The sequence below is a fragment of the Canis lupus genome, chromosome 2 (genome assembly GCF_011100685.1).
Source record: "Canis lupus familiaris isolate Mischka breed German Shepherd chromosome 2, alternate assembly UU_Cfam_GSD_1.0, whole genome shotgun sequence".
Taxonomy (NCBI): Eukaryota; Metazoa; Chordata; class Mammalia; order Carnivora; family Canidae; genus Canis; species Canis lupus.
The window spans coordinates 49966363-49979408 of record NC_049223.1 but is presented as its reverse complement, the minus strand read 5'-3'; the positions used below and the strand labels follow the sequence as shown (position 1 = coordinate 49979408).

The following is a 13046-nucleotide window of genomic DNA, read 5'->3' as shown; positions in this document are numbered from 1 at the left end:
GCACAATATTGTGTCTATATCGTCTATATTTTTGGTTTACAAACCAAAATACCTAATAAAAACCGCTTTTTAATAAGTCTATTGGCAAATTAAATTTTTAGATATACTATATAATATTCAAAAGACCAAATCATCCAGAGTTGTCACAAAACTTAGATAATTTAGTCTTGGATTAAAAGAAAATGTTTTATAAAAGCTAGATATGTAGCCATATAACCCAATCAAGAAATCTCTCCTGAATAGGTTCAGCTGATATATGAAGTTATAGAGCCAAAGTCAAGTAACACTTTCAACTTCTTTCCCTGTGATGATCTTATTATGAAAATGCTTATGAGAACCTTTGGATCTGTTCCCAGAGTTTATATAGATCTAACCATGGAATATCTTTCAGCTGAGAAGATAGGCTAACTTCTGACATATATTCAGGGATGCTTAAAATTCTACTTTGTTTCTAAAGTGATGTGTAATGAGATGCCTCATGGGGTCATTTTTAATCATGAGGCAAGAAGGAAAACTGGACTTAAAAACTTCATAGGAGGGATCCCTCAGTGGCTCAGCGGTTTAGCACCTGCCTTCGGCCCAGGGTGTGATCCTGGAGACCTGGGATCGAGTCCCACGTCAGGCTCCCTGCACAGAGCCTGCTTCTCCCTTTGCCTGTGTCTTTGACTCTCTCTGTGTGTGTCTCTCATGAATAAATAAATAAAATCTTTAAAAAAAAAAACAAAAACTTCATAGGAACATGTGAATTTCAAATATAATGTAGTGTTTACTGAAATTCACAAATATTTCATAATAAACAATTTTCTAACATTAGCCATACTAGTCAATTTAAGAAGGTCAAGTAAATTTAGAGGAAATGCAATTCCAGGAAAAAGGTAAATCATAATGCATCACAGACAGGGGCTAAAAGCAAATTTTGTTCAGCATTTTAACAAAAAGGTGATAAAACAATATTGCTCCTAGTAGGACTCTAAAATTATGAGAATCAAAATAAAAAGACTGACTTAGTGCCTAGATCTTGATTTCTAAATACAATGGAAAACCAGAATTCCTTGGAGAAGTGATTGATTCCAAATCTGGAGTGGGGAAAACATAAGATCAACTTGGAGCATCTTATGCTCAAAAGTAAAAATGTGCTCAAAGTTGGGAGCAAGTTAAAAAGACACAGGAGCCAACCTGAAAGAATTACTAATAACCAATTCTAGTACTATTTGAACAACAAAATAAAGTAATGATAGTTTGGGATGATAACACATAGAATAAATATTCATAAGCCAAATTGATATAAATAAGTAAGTAAATAAATAGAGAGATATCTTTCTTACAGAAGAATTTCAAGTAATAAAAGAGGAATCAGGGAAATAAAAAGTCATCATTAGAACATCACTGTAAATAACTGTTGCCTATAGGCAAGATCCACCAATGGATACTAAAGTTGGTGGGAGGAAGCTTGAAAAGAAACAGGATAGACAGTCTCAAAGTATTTTTTTCCCCCAAACACTTAAAAATCTCAAAGGGAAAAAGAGTAACTTTAGAGAGTAGTAGCTCAACAGACATTTCTTTAAACACTAGTGATCCAGGTGGTATCAAGACTAAAAAGACAATAGATAGCTTTATAATGCACTGGAAAGGACATATCATTTCTGTGGCAGTCTTGCCAAAAAAATGCATAACCTTAATCTAATCATGAGAGAACATTAGACAACTCAATAAGACAATTTCACAAGGTATCTAACCAGGACTCTTCAAAGTGTCAAGGACATGAAAGACAAGGAAAGATTGAGGAACTGTCACAGATCAGAGGAGACTAAGGAAAGACATGATGACTAAATGCAATATGGGATTCTGGATGGAAAAATAGGAGAGAAAAAAGTCGTTAGTGGGAAAATTGGTGAAATTCTAATAAGGTCCATAGTTAGTCAAAACCAATGTTTGGTTTTAATCATTGTACTATGGTTGTATAAGACCTTAACATTAGAGGAATATGGGAACTCTGTAACTTCTCTGTAGGTCTAAAATTATTTCAAAATAAAACAATCAAAAATAAATAAATAAAATGCCTTATTTTTTGTGGAAGCTAATATTAGCTGACATTGAGATTTAAGGAAAATCCAGGTATTTCTGGAAGATACGAGGAAAATTAAATTCAGAGAGGTAATTACTAATATAATTTTCTAATTATGGCATAAAATAAGATTTTAACATGGCTAACTTTCTCATAAATAGACTGAAATAAGCTCTGGAAGAATCTAGAAGCCCTAGAAGAATCTTCTCTTTTGTGTTAAGAAATCATTCTAAGATTCAAGTCATTCTTTAAAACCTTTCAAATGCAGATAAACAAACTAAAACAGCACTGTTTATATCTAATATAAGCCTTAACTATAGAACACTATTACAGTGATTATCTATTTCCAATTCTCTCACTCCTCTATTAGATCATAATACAAAAGGCAAGAACCATCCATTTTTTGCCAACTTCATACCTCTGGCCCTGCAGGGTTCTTGAGACATGGGCATACTAATAATTATTAGCTCAAAGATGAATTAAAAGTTCAAGTAAAAGCTTTTTCTGGTTGAAAGGAATTATTTCCATATATTCAAAATGTTTTTAATTATACAGAACAGTACTCTGAGAAAATTATGTCTAAACTTAAAAATAAAATAACCCTCACTGTACTTCTTTGAAATCTCAGTACTGCCAATATAGCTGGTTTCTGTTCTGGGTTATACTTTACCTACATGACCTAGTCACACATAAGTTTATCCTTTCCTTTAAATTTAGCTTATATTTTGTGGCATTATGATGAGTTAATTTTTTTAGTTTCATTCAAATCAATGACTTTGAATTTTTCATTAAGTACTTGTGTTTACTTTGACACTTTACAGTCAGTCAGTGGGGGATATGGTGCAAATAACCTAAGAACTATGTCCTTTAGATAGTTATGTGGTATTACTTGAGCTACTTAAAAATAAATACTGCCTATGGTCAAATGCTGTACCGCTGATCTGTATCAGAATATGTAATCTTTAAGGCCAGATGTGGCATCCTATTCTTTGATATATCTCCAGTATCTGTTACAACAAGAACCTAGTAGATAAACATTACTTCTTGGTATCCAAACAGCATGAGTTTATGGAAGACATATGCATAAAACAGATTTGTTAAGCCAAATTTAGTATATATTATTAAAGCTAACAATAAAATTTCTCATCATGTTCATTGAATATACAATATAATTTATTATTGGGACAAGATAACAGAGGGTTCCAATCTGTGAATTTGGAAATTGAACATTACACTTTCTATAGATGAAACAGTTTTAAATTAAAGATCATCAGTGAAACAGCTTTTTTAAAAGCCCTCTTAGTTTCATAAAAATAGTAAAACAAAGAACACATTTAACCTGTATTAATAGCAGGATATTATTTTGAATGTTTCTTTTTTTTTTTTTTTTTTTTTAAATTTTTTTATTTATTTATGATAGTCACACAGAGAGAGAGAGGCAGAGACATAGGCAGAGGGAGAAGCAGGCTCCATGCACCGGGAGCCTGACGTGGGATTCGATCCCGGGTCTCCAGGATCGAGCCCTGGGCCAAAGGCAGGCGCTAAACCGCTGCGCCACCCAGGGATCCCTATTTTGAATGTTTCTGATGAGCTTTATTTATTAGTATTTTAGATTTTCAGTGTCTTAACATAAACAAGACTTTAATTTCATATTATTCAAAGCAATGCACAAATGTTTACTGAAGTTATTACAAACATAGCACCTAAATGCTTTTCTTAATGTTTTAAAGGGTATATATATACAATATAAAAAACGAACACTCCATTCTTGTGAACTATGTTATGGCAGTTACATTTTGTCTGATGTCAAATCTCTGTTAGTTTTCACTACGCTTTTTAGAATAATACTTATGATCATGTTTGACTGAATTTACTTCTTAGACAAAATCCTAACTAGAAATTTATTTTGTTGGCTGTCAAAAAAAAAAAAAAGTATTAAAAAAAAAAAAAAAAGCAAAACTCAGGAAGGAATGAAAAGGGAAAGAAAAGGAAGGAAGAAGAGATGGAGGGAAGAAAGATATGTACCAAATGAAAATAAACACCTGATAAATATCCTTACCTTCACTTTTCCTTTCTGCTTGTTTTGCTGCATTTTCTACTTTTTTTTGTTTTGCTGCTAAGAGTTCCCGCTTTAACTGTCTTGCTTCTTTTCTGAGTTCATCACTATAAACCAAAAACAGTTATGTAAGTATAATACAGTGAGAAAGAAAACTGTCTAGCAAAAACAGGATTATTGGTTTTCAGGTACACTAAGTATCTAAGAGAAACAAAATGTAATTCATTTTGCTTCTTACATGTGTATTATGATATGGACACACAGATAAAGAATATGGTAAAAGCTGCAATTTTTCATAATAGCAATATGAATTACCTATAAAAAAATCCCTTTCAAATATATAAAACAGAAACAGGTAAGTGATAAATGATCCACTTTTCTCCTAATTCACCTGCAAATTTAACATTCTAGTTCCAGTGTAATAAATCTTGGAGATCCTGAATCAAAACAAAACTTTAACAGAAATTCTATTTGCTAAACCCGGACATATACAAAAAGATGTGGCTTTAAAACTTGATGAATCCCTGAACTGGCACCAGAAGCTACCATTTATTAAGCAATTCCATGCTAGGTGCAGTGCTAAAATGTTTTAAACTGAATTTTTAAAACTCAACTAGTTTTTAACACACTCAATACCACAATTCTACCCTTTGTGTGAAATCTAGCAGGCTGACGTATTCTGATTATTAATACAATCATATATTAAAGGTAAACTGAGATGTAATACTGACTGTTACAAGTCCCTACATGACTGGTTTCTACACGCCAGTTTTAGGGGAGATTCACATTCCTATGCTCTGTACCCATGACATGAAACCTTAGGGTCATTTGTGGCCTGTCAAAACTTTGCATTTCCTATCTGTGAATGTCAGGCATCCACTCTATTTCAGTAAAAGCTAGAGTGAATAACAGATATTCAAAGAACATTGTAAACTTGAGTAGGTTAACAAGTTTGGAGAAGGTCTAAAAGATACTCAAGCCATCTTTCACAAAAGCTGAAAGATTTTGTGAAATCTTAAGTCTAAATAGCTCCATACTGACAACCTTTGTGTTTCTTCTTGATCCCCAAATCTTATACATTTTTTTCCTCGTTTAAATCACTGTCTTAAGGGCACCTGAGTGGCTCAGTTGGTTAAGCGTCTGCCTTCAGCTCAGGTCATGAGCCTGGGGTCCTGAGCCCCACATTTTGTTCCCTGCTCAGTGGAAAGCCTGCTTCTCCCTCCCCCTCTACCCCCTGCTTGTGCTCTCTCTCCCAAATAAATAAAATCTTAAAAAAAAAAAAAAAAAAAAAAAGCCATTGTCCTGTATCAGTTACCAAAGTGCATTACTCAGTTCTTTTGACCTCTTATCTACATCCAACACATATAGCCATGTTTTCTATCTGCTTGGCCTCCAAGATCCTGGATTCTGAAACTTCCTCCTCTGATCAAAATCTATTTCCTTTTTAACTTTGTCTTTCATTCTTATTGAACCTGTGCTCATTCATATTAAAATGAAAGCTAACACTTTCACAGTTCATAATCCATCAGCCCTATTCTTACCCACCAGGCTCTCTATCCATTTTAGATATGGTTGGCTGTTTCACTGATATCTTCACCAGCACCGCTAATCTTCTTGTTTGCTCTTATGAACATGCCATAATCACCTAGAAGAACTTGTTTACAACATGCTCTGAGACAAGGCTCCAGAGAATATGATTTTGTTAGATGTGAGATATTGCCTGGGAATTTGCCCTTGTAACAAGTTCCCCAGGTGATTCCAATATGCGTGTAAGTTTGGGATTTAGTACGTAAAAACCGCCCGATAGCAATGATCTTCTCTTCCTTACAACTCCAAGCACGCCTGCTTCACTGATCCTTTCATTCAGCCAAACAACATACTCAAATTTCCCTGGATTCTGCTCCAATCAAGTGATGATATCTTCACCAGGGGATTCCTTGCCTGAATGAACAGTTTATGTATAGAGTTTACTTTATCAACCTCAAACTTCTTACTCTCTTGCAATCTATCCTCCTTATACTCTACTGAGACTGCTTCTGAATCAACTAAGTTCAATGGCCTTTTCTCAGTCTTCCTTTTCCTCTTCGGCTTTTTTGTCATTCAATATTAACCCCTCCTTCCTTCTTGAAATTCTATTCTAATCAGACTATGTACCACTTTAGTTGTGATTCTCCAATTCTTATTCTCTTAATTACTCCTTCTGTTCTCGACCTATCATTCTTGGCATTTTTCTCATTTCTATACCCTGTACACTGGCATTTTTATCTAACCTCATAACATCAAATGTCATTTTTATATAAGTTATTTCCAAATCTAGATGTTTTGCCCTGATTTTTTAGTCCTGCATTAAAAAAAAAAAAAAAAAGATTTTATTTATGTATTTGAGGGAGAGAGAACAAGCAAGGGGAGGGGCAGAGGGAAGGGAAAAAGCAGGCTCCCCACTGAGCTCAACATGAGGCTCGATCCCAGGACCTTAGGACCATAACCCAAGCTGAACGCAGGCGCTTAACTGACTGAGCCATCCAGGTGCCCCTGGGCCTGCTTTCTGTTATAAATCTTCATGTACATTAGTGCTGCCCAAAAGAAATATAAGGTAAGACATACATGCAATTTTAAGTTTCCTAGCAATGACATTTAAAAAAATGGTAAAAGAAAACAAGTTAAATTAATTTAAAAAATTTATCTTACCTCAATAATTTAGTATGTCCAAAATGTCATTATTTCAACATGCAACCAATATCAAAATATAATACAATATTTTATATTCTTTTTTGTACTGAATGTTCTAAATCTGGTATGTATTTTACACTTACAGAACATCTCAGATTAAAATAGCCACATTTCAAGGGCCCAGATCTAGATGGATAGTGGAGGCTAGACACTGCATAATTACAAACTTCCTGTGTTCAAACTTGAAGACATCTCCTCCCTGCCCAAATCTGTTCCTTTCCCCCAAGTCCCTATTCGATTGTGGAACCATTTTCCTCCTAATGACTAGACTTTAAACTTCCTCTGGGATTGTTTCCCTACCCTTTCACTGAATCACTGTCGAAGTATATCATTTTCCGATCTTTTTTTTTTTTAATTTTTTATTTATTTATGATAGTCACAGAGAGAGAGAGAGAGAGAGAGAGAGAGAGAGAGAGAGGCAGAGACACAGGCAGAGGGAGAAGCAGGCTCCATGCACCGGGAGCCCGATGTGGGATTCGATCCCGGGTCTCCAGGATCGCGCCCTGGGCCAAAGGCAGGCGCCAAACCACTGTGCCACCCAGGGATCCCTTTCCGATCTGTCTTATATAGAACTACTCCTCTTGATTCTCAACATCCATGCCTAATTTAGGCTCTCACTGTGTATTCCTCAGATAAATGTAATTACTTCCTATTTCTTGAAGTTAAACGAGCACAGGGAATAGCAACCACATCTTTGCTTTATCCACTAAATACCATTATCTTTTTATTATACTATTTGAAAGAATTTAATTTGGAAAGTAATTCAGACATTTAGATGATGTTTTCTGAATACTAAGGTCTTTGAGGGGAAGATTATTTTGAAATTGAATAGGAAATGCTGCATGATAGCTAAACAAACTAGTTATGAGAGTCATTTGAAATATGCAAAGAATGAGAGGCAGTGACAGTATAAGCTGACAGAGTCAGTAAAGTGCAATTATCAAAATATTAGTTTTGAATTCAGAAAGTCCTAATTTAAAAATTAACTCTATTACTTATTATCTGAGTGACCTAGAATAATTACTTAACTTCTCCAAGACTCAGTTTCTTCAAATATAAAATGGAGGTAAGATATTTAAAATATTGGGCACCCAATACATGTTCAAAAGATGGTAGCTTCTATTCTTTAGATCATGTTGAAAATAGCACTACAGTTAAGGGTTGTTTGTGATGTAGCCATATTTCTTTATTATGTTAGTTACTATAAATAAATGTTACTTCTACTATATGTGAAGATCAACTCTGTTCACAATTTTTATAAAGGGCAATGCACACATAATGCCAGCTTCTAAAGATCTATCCTTAAATAGCCGAAGGCTTGGATGCACTATTGAAGGAGCCATAATAACATACAAACTGAATAAGGATGAATAAAAACTCAAAAAAGATAAAGTGAGACAGAAAAGGGAAGGTCTATAAGATGATTCAAAATTGCTTCATTATGTTGAATTTTTCAAATGATTCAGAATTTACAACAGTGTTAAAATCTTTCAGACTACTGAAACAACACTATCTGTTGGTACTTGTGGAATACATAACTCCTGGAATGAAGTGCAAGCTTTTAAAGTAGTTCTTAGGTCACAGTCTAATTTTAGGGTTCCCAATCTTATATTCTCTGGAATATAATCTTCAATATTGCCCAAGTTAATAATGGAACTGTAAACATGATACATACAGACTCCGGATTCTTTATGTGGTTTCTTACTTAGTTTGCTAATTACTCACTGAATGAACAGTACATTTAGACTTGAATACCTGATTCTTAAGCTGAATGTTTTTTATACAGAAGACACTATGAATAAGTAACTACACAGGAAAGTTTTTATAACTATAAAGTGTGTATTTTCATCAGACTGTTCATATCACTTTATAGAAGTAGTTAAAAGCTTGCAATGTTTTAAATTGTGCAGCTTTTCAACTTGAGGTTGAAGATTTAAAATAGCAACAACACTTACCTTGCATAATTTTCAGTTTTTATTTTTCCCCAGATGCTTTAAAAAAAATATTTTATTTATTTATTTTAGAGAGAGTGAGAGTGAGCATGAGTGGGGGAAGGGGCAACAGGAGAGGGAAAGAGAAGAGAATCCCAAACAGACTCCCTAAAAGAGTGTGGAACCTGATGTGGAGATCGATCTCACAACCCTGAGATCATGACCTGATCTGAAAACAAGAGTTAGATGCTTAAACAACTGGGCTACCCAGGCGCCCTCCCAGATGCTTTTCTTTTCTTTATTCCAGGAATGTGCCTTAGGAAAATTCTGAGTTATATCTGTTCTTTTTTCTTATACCATGAGAAGTATCTTAATATTAGGGTGATGAACTCCAACACTGGCCTTTTCTAACATTCACCTCCAAAAAAAAAAAAAAAAAGAAAAGAAAAAGGACCTTATGTTTGACAGGCTTTTGAAAAGAACTTTATGAAAATGAAGTGGACAATGGACAATAAATGAATTTGTTTAGAGATGTTATTAAGCAAGCTGACAGCTAAACATATGTCCATTACAGATCATTGTTTCTTGGACCATAGATACAGTATTTGCAGTTAGCTTATGCCTGCTATTTCCTAACATCTGATAAGAATTCATAACACATGGAAATGATTGCAAAGCAAACAGTACACCCTTCATGGTTTTCAGTCTGCTGCCTTAAAACAAAGATACCGAATCTGCTTGTAATGAAACAACGGCTTGGCTGTTGATGAAATAATAAAATAGCATAATAATGGCCTATCAGATCCATTAAAACTACAGATGTATGGCACGATTTTTAGCCTTATAGTATCATCAGCAGACGCGGGGAATGGAGGTTTAGCATGGATCAGAAGGTATCATAATATGTTGTAGTATACACATGAATTGTGAAAATATATACATATATTCAGGAAATAGCTAACCTATTATATTAAATCAGGGAAACCGACTGTATGTTTACCTAGTACCAGCAGTCTGGCCTTAGACAACTAGGTTAAAGCAATTTGAGTCTCAGTTTCTGCAACTCAAAATGTGAAAAATAGTAAGGCTGTAAGAAATGAATACAATTCCATAGAAATTGCTTAGCATAGTTAACATGATGCTTGGCCCAGAATATGTACTCAACATTGGTTTGCTTCTATTATCACTATTTTTCTCATCCCCACCACAAACACCATTTCTGTTTTTACTATTTACAGAATCAATTACTGATGAACTGAGACATTAGGCTAACTAGAGATTAAAATGGCAAATTCTTTTATTTTTCTCATGAATGCATAGATTTCAAAAGCTTACTGATAAGTTTTTGGGTTTGATGCACTGCTTGGATTAAATACCATATGCTATGAAAATGAAAAATGCAACAGTTCAAAAAATCTAAAAATTACAAAATTCCCATATTCTAACTCTGGTTACTAAACACTTGGAACTGAACTGCTTTTCTTTTTTTCATTATAATCTAGTTGAGAAGGTGAAGAATTAACTAGTCAAGAAAAGTACATATATTTACAAATTCTGTGAGGTAGGCTAACAGAGAACCTACCTTACTTTTAGTCTACGTGATCTTAGAAGGCATCTATCAAAAGATGAAGGGTGTACTCTGAGAGATATAATGCTCTACATGTCTTTCATAATCTGTTACACCAATATGTAGGAATAGAAGACTGCAATTTGGAAAGAAGGAGTCTAAATGCACCTGCATATAGCCTTCAGACTTAAAATCTTACTCATTTCATGTGAAAGATCACATTTATTTCTAAATAAAAAGTTTACACATCTGATGTAGATTGCCATTAATCTTATAAGGTCTCCTTCACATCTTAGAAAGTTTTATTCTTTTCCAAAAAGCCTAAACAGTGAATCCTGCACAAAATCATAAAATGTCCATAACAGTAGGTGGTATTGCTATTCTGTCTAAAACCAAGTAAGAAGTTCAGAATCAAGCATGTTATTTTACGGCAAGATCTTGGCTTAGCTAATATTTCACAGAAGTGGAGTAAATTTGTTGTGGCAGAAATTCGGTCTTTAGCCATATGTCTATTCCACAATCCAACTTTACAAATGATATTAACTCAATATGAAAAACATGAGATTTCCATTTCCAGTAAGGCAACATACAAGGAAACCTGAAAATTTTCTTGCAATCAAACACTCAGAAGAGCTGAATAGATTTAAATAGCTGAATACATTTATAAAAATGTAATACATGCATAACTTAGCTCTTTAAATACATAGCTTAGTTTGCTAAAAACCAAGGGGTTGAAAAATAAGAAGACTGAGAACCAGAGCAAGAAGCACGGCAACTATTATTGGGGTACTCTGAGTTAAGTGGTCTTAGTAACCCAGGATTGTAGGTTTTAACATGGGGCTTTAGTCATGAGGATCGAAGTATACTCCTACACATAAATTTAACGATTCTCCACTCATTGGAAAGCTCAGAATAAACATATCTACTAAAAAAAAACACAGGAAGACTATAAAGAAGGTTGTCTCTTTCAGGTCCATGCAGGTAAGCAGACTCTCAAGCTAATATTCTCAGGATATCTAAGGAGGATTTTTAATCAAGGGTTCCCGAGTGGCTCAGTAGGTTAAGAATTTGACTTCAGCTCAGGTCATGATCCAAGGGTCCTGGGATTGAGCCCCACATCAGGCTCCCTGCTCAGTGGGGAGTCTGCTTCTCCTTCTCCTTCTGCCCCTCCCCCCCGCTCAATGCTCTTTCTCAAATAAATAAATAAAATCTTAAAACAACAACAACAAAACCCACTAGTGAGCTATTATACTGTAATGTGCCTGTTGCAACAAAAGGCAAATTCTCTCTGAAGGAAGAAATTTTCAGTCAGATTTCAAAGGACTCTGAAGAGTTCTTTAAAAAACAAACAAACAAACAAACAAAACCTCCCAATAAAAAGATTTCCCAATATACAAGGAAATAAGGCATTGTGAGAATCAAAGGAACAACAAATAATAATAGAACTTGACCCTCAAAACTTTAGACTGTAAAAATAAAACAAGTATATTTATCACATGGAGAGAATAAAAAATTGAATACAAAATCTACATCAATGACTGGAAGAAGAATCAGAACAACCTTCAAAAGTGATAAAGAAAATAGTTAAACTCAATGAACTAGTGAATAGATGAAAAAAAGAGACTGAGTGAATCAGATATATCTGAAAACACATAACATAGGATACAAAACAGAGAAAAAAAATCAACAACTGTAGGAAGTTAAAAGAAAGGAAGACAGAGTGAGAAAGTCCATTATAAGTGGAACTGCAGAAAGAAAAAACAGAAACTGAAATTGAGACAACGCCTGAGAATTTTTCCAAAACTGATGAAAAATAATAGTCTTTAGATTCAGGAAGCTCAATGAATTCAAGCAAGATAAATAAAAAGAAAATCCAAATGTAGACATATCATCATCAAAATACAGAACACCACAAATTGATCTTAAAACATCAGGATAGAGGCACCTGGGTGATTCAATGAGGTTAAGCATTCTACTCTTGCCTTCAGCTCAGGTCATGATCTCATGGGTCCTGGAAATCAGTCCTATGTTGGGCTGGCTCATTGCTTAGTGGGGAGTCTGCTGGAAGATTCTCTTTCTCTGCCCCTCCCCCCATGTGCCTGTGTGCGCTCTCTCCCCTAAATAAATAAATAAATAAATAGATAAATAAATAAATAAATGATTTAAAAAACCAGCATAAACATGGATAAATCACTTAAAATTAAATTCACCGTTTTCTTTGATAGAGCAAGTAGCTGGACATATTGTAAAACTAGTCATGGACTTATTCAATATAAAATGATGTCTTTCATTATTGTCATTAAAAGCAAAGGACAGGGGGATCCCTGGGTGGCGCAGCGGTTTGGTGCCTGCCTTTGGCCCGGAGCGCGATCCTAGAGACCTGGGATCGAATCCCACGTCAGGCTCCCTGCATGGAGCCTGCTTCTCCCTCTGCCTGTGTCTCTGCCTCTCTGTCTCTCTCTGTGTGACTATCATGAATAAATAAAAAATAAAATATTAAAAAAAATAAAACATTAAAAAAAAATAAAAGCAAAGGACAAATAATGGCTTAATGCTTAAACAAAAATGATTATGGATTAGTTGTAACTAGCTTAACTATTTCAAGAATGCAAAATAACAGGTCAAAGTTAAGCTTGGGATATATTTCTACTAATATACTATAAAATAGGTGCTTACCCACTTTCTGGCTTATCATGC

At 34.5% G+C, this 13046-nt stretch overlaps 1 protein-coding gene across 1 annotated transcript in view; it reads right to left on the bottom strand.

Annotated features, from left to right (window-relative positions):
• CWC27 (CWC27 spliceosome associated cyclophilin) overlaps window positions 1–13046 on the bottom strand; it is a 192454-nt gene that overhangs the window by 96274 nt on the left and 83134 nt on the right. Inside the window, exon 11 of the mRNA XM_038530711.1 lies at window positions 4125–4228. Within this exon, the coding sequence (XP_038386639.1) occupies window positions 4125–4228 (104 nt within the window). The remainder of the gene's footprint in view (window positions 1–4124; window positions 4229–13046) is intronic.